This window comes from Zingiber officinale, chromosome 5B (assembly GCF_018446385.1).
Source record: "Zingiber officinale cultivar Zhangliang chromosome 5B, Zo_v1.1, whole genome shotgun sequence".
Lineage (NCBI taxonomy): Eukaryota > Viridiplantae > Streptophyta > Magnoliopsida > Zingiberales > Zingiberaceae > Zingiber > Zingiber officinale.
In genome coordinates this window covers 67,850,430-67,854,299 of record NC_055995.1, presented here as the reverse complement: position 1 = coordinate 67,854,299, position 3,870 = coordinate 67,850,430, and the positions used below count along the sequence as shown (strand labels likewise).

The window sequence follows — 3,870 nt, the reverse complement described above, 5'->3', positions numbered from 1 at the left end:
ATATTCTGCTGTCAAAAGATAACTAGGTCCATGCTCTTAGAGAGAACCATTCAAAACAAAATGAAAGGTTTCAACCATAAAAAAATTTTAAAAAAAATGTTAGCCATGCCAAGATTGAGATCACTCATCTATCTATCATTTCAACCTAATAAATTAGTTACTTTGGTTTTGCAAAGTCTCCCAATTGTGTAGGAACCTCAGTAGCTTTTATCCCAAGTTCAGAGAAGAAGAATAATAATGAGGAAAATCAATTTCTATATTTACAACACTATTTTGATGTTAAATGTTGTTAACATGTTTGTTTAACATTGTTGTCTCCTTGTTTAGGAGCATTCTTCATAGCCCGCATGAATTTTTAAACAAAAATCATGTCTAGTACTGTTTTCCATTTTTCTTATTGATGGAATTGAAACCAAATCCATCGCTAAGAATTAATTTGTCTCTGGAGCACAAAAAATTATGAATTTTCATAACCTCAATCAAAGCATTAGTTTGCTTTTTGTTCTAGCATCTAAAGCAAAAGAAAGTACATAAAGGATAGAGGATAAGGAATAACCATGACAAGAAACCAGGAAAATATATAATAACAGTAGTCCTTCAAAGACAATGAAAATAAAGTAACTAACTTAAATATGAAGGTGATGCGTAAGTTCAAAAATCTTAATAAAATACTTTGAGTGAGGCCATATTGATAACAGGTAGTCGAAGATTGTAAACCTCAAATTTCATTCCCATGCTCTGATGAATCAAGGTATAGCAAGATTTTAAGATTTACGAACTACTAAACAAAAATATCATGAGGAAGAATCTATAGAAGTACCTGGACAACATGGGAGAATTCATTAAGAAGTACCTTAAGGCATTTCTAAAAAAACACATAAAGCTTATAAATTATCAGAACGTTTGTTCAAGTTAGACACACTAGCCTCATTAAATTTGCAAATGCACAACACTTGTACATACAGTGAGAAAGGAACTGCAAATTCTATGGGTACATGATTAGAGTGTTAGTCCTTCATTGGCAATAATAGATAAAAGCTCATACACTGATAACCGAAGCTAACAAAATTAAAGATTTTAGTAAAAATTAGAAAAATTAACATATACACTGACCGGGAGAGTGAGGCCACCCAAGATGCCAGCAAGACTAGACAGGAAAGGAAGTGCTACTCCAATGAAGAACGAGATGAAGCCATAAAATACTCGGAAGCCAGATCGAACCCAAATCGAGTAGGGTCGATTTGTTCGGCTTGTATAACCTACTTCAAAGCTGTCAAAAACAGGCATGGAATATATCTGAAAACTGCTGAGGCAGTTAAACACAACCAAGAGGAATGTTGTTGCTAGAAGCCCTCTTGGGATATCATGGTTGTGATATATATAAAGGGCATTTAGTATTCCTCCTTGAGGCATCTAGAAAACATATAAAGGTGTAAGAGGCAAATCATAATTCAAAAAAATATTTTAACAAGATGCAATATTCATTATCGACTGGCATACTTACTAGGTTACCATAAGCCCAGAAGCCTCCAATGGCAATAGGGAATAAACACATTGCTATTAGAAGATAGGCGACCTTGGCTCCCCTCCACATTGGAACATGTGCAGGGTGTTTGAAAATTGATGGCATTGTTGCCTGGAAACCAAGATATAACAATTTCTATAAGGCAGTAAAGAATCTGTACCTTTCAATCCCACCACACTTTTACTAAAAAACTAGAAGCAATGTGACTGAAGCAACAAGAGCTCCATCTGTTCAAATGATTACTTGAGATCAGGAACTAAATACCTGGATTTCTAAAGCAAGATTGTGTCCCCTGAATGCAAATGCTATTATTCCAAAAGCATTCAAGATCAAAAAAGCAGTGGAACAAAAGGAAGATGAGGGCAGTGGCTGATAAGAGATGGAAGGGGGTCTTTCTTGGCTAACAGACAGTACCAGGAAAACGAACTCTAGTATGCTATGCATTTGAGCAGTCACTCGAAGCTAACAAAATTAAAGAGGTCCGGCACTGGAAATTCAAGCTTTCACCATTCTTAATTTGACAATATTATTAGTTTAAGAAAAGCGTTAGATAAATCTGTCAGAGTTGACTTTCATACCTTCTTTTCCCTGGCCAGGTAGACATGGCCGAACTTTCCTCTTCCAAGGGGCTTCCCGATATCAAAATCATTCAGCGTCCATCGTTTCTCCACTTCTAAAGCCTTCAAAGGACACTATTAGGAAGAATCTATAGAAGTACCTTAAGGCATTTCTTTGACTAGATGACCCAATTTTCTGAATAAAAAATTAAAAACATCAGAGATCTAGTAAATAAATAAGAAAAACAATTAGGTTGTATAATTTTACTGAAAAACATTCACAAGAAGATATGAAGTGCAACAAATGTGTAAAGATCTTATGTGAGTTATCTTGTAGGTCATCCGAAAGTTTTTCTTTCTTTAATTAATAAAACATGATTGTGATTTAATAAATTGAGCTTTTAAATATTAGTCTATATGAATGCTTTTGAATTTAATTACATATTGATATTTTTTCCATCTTCTATTTCATATTTCTTTACTGTTTCAAAATTAAAATTGAGAATATAAAAAAAAATGATAATCAGAATAAAACAGATGCAATATGTAAAAAAAAGAAAGGGATTTTTAATTAAGCCTTAATAGCATCGGTATCTCCTTTATATCTTTTCTTTTTTTATTTATCTTTCTTGTTTTATCTAACGCCTTGGATCATGAACAACACCCAACCCTATTTATCACCACCATGAATCAATGCAGCAAAATAAAGATACAGTTTAAGATGATCCTGAAAGACGGATATATTCGAGATGGTGAATCAGAGATTTGAAAAGAAAAAAACATGAATCAGAGTTTATGGGTCTAACAACAAGTTACAAACATGTGGACTAATTCGATCAGTTAAACCATTGACCCACTTATTTTGCCAGTTCAATGTCTTTGGTTTTCAAGGCTTTGCTGCACTGCGGCAATCTCCATGGCCACAGTTTTTTCTTTATTCTCATGAAGAAATTATGATTCTTTTGAAAGAGAAAAGTTGATTCTGTATCCAATGACGAGTCAACCAAAATACTAAGTACAAAACGTCAATGTTAGATATAATCTTAGTCTTTGTAACATGTATATCTATGTTTTTACAATAGACAAACTATAAAAAGATTAATGGAATTGAGCAGTTTCATATAGTTTTATCCACCAATATTCTTAATTTCTAGATGAAAAAAAGTTGGCTTTAGATTTCATATTTATTGAAGTAATAAAAGAGAGAAACATTTGCACTGTTGTATGGACAAAGACCAAGCTATGAACAGCATATACTATAATTTGAAGCTAGGGAAGTCAATTGTTAGTTACAGTTCTAGAGCCAATCATTTGATGATTGTATAGACTCATGTATATCATATTCTTGTATATTAATAAAGACATTTGTTTGGTTATTATACTTATTTGTATTAGTGCCAAATAGACTAAGTATAATAGCGTCCTTGAGTAGAAGGTTCATACCTATATCAATCGATTAGTTGAATCGATAGTGAGATGATATAGGGAACACTACTCTAAATTATTCCTAGTCGAGTATTAGCATTCAGGGACAATGTTAATACAATAAGACTAGCATGTAGGTCAGCTCGATGACTTGATCTCACAAGTCATGGATATAGAGATATCAAGATGACACATGGGTATGCATTAGAGAATGTATACTGAATGACCCGCCATGAGAAAGTATCATGGATCGTTATATGAGTGTCATATACTTTCTCATGTGGCTATTAGTATGACTATTAGTCCTTAGACCTGAAGTCACCATGGATCCTACATAAGGAGTTATGTACTTTAGTTTCGTCA

The 3,870-nt window shown here is 33.3% G+C and overlaps 1 protein-coding gene across 1 annotated transcript; it reads right to left on the bottom strand.

The window, feature by feature from the left end:
* Positions 1 to 958: 958 nt before the first annotated feature.
* Positions 959 to 3,000, bottom strand: LOC121986696 (lysine histidine transporter-like 8). The gene is made up of 5 exons (XM_042540647.1): positions 2,986 to 3,000; positions 2,104 to 2,217; positions 1,790 to 1,987; positions 1,505 to 1,636; positions 959 to 1,413 (listed from the first exon to the last, which is right to left on the bottom strand). The coding sequence occupies exons 1-5, from the start codon at positions 2,998 to 3,000 to the stop codon at positions 1,078 to 1,080; spliced, it is 795 nt and encodes a 264-aa protein (XP_042396581.1). The 3' UTR covers positions 959 to 1,077.
* Between the last annotated feature and the right edge of the window lie 870 nt (positions 3,001 to 3,870).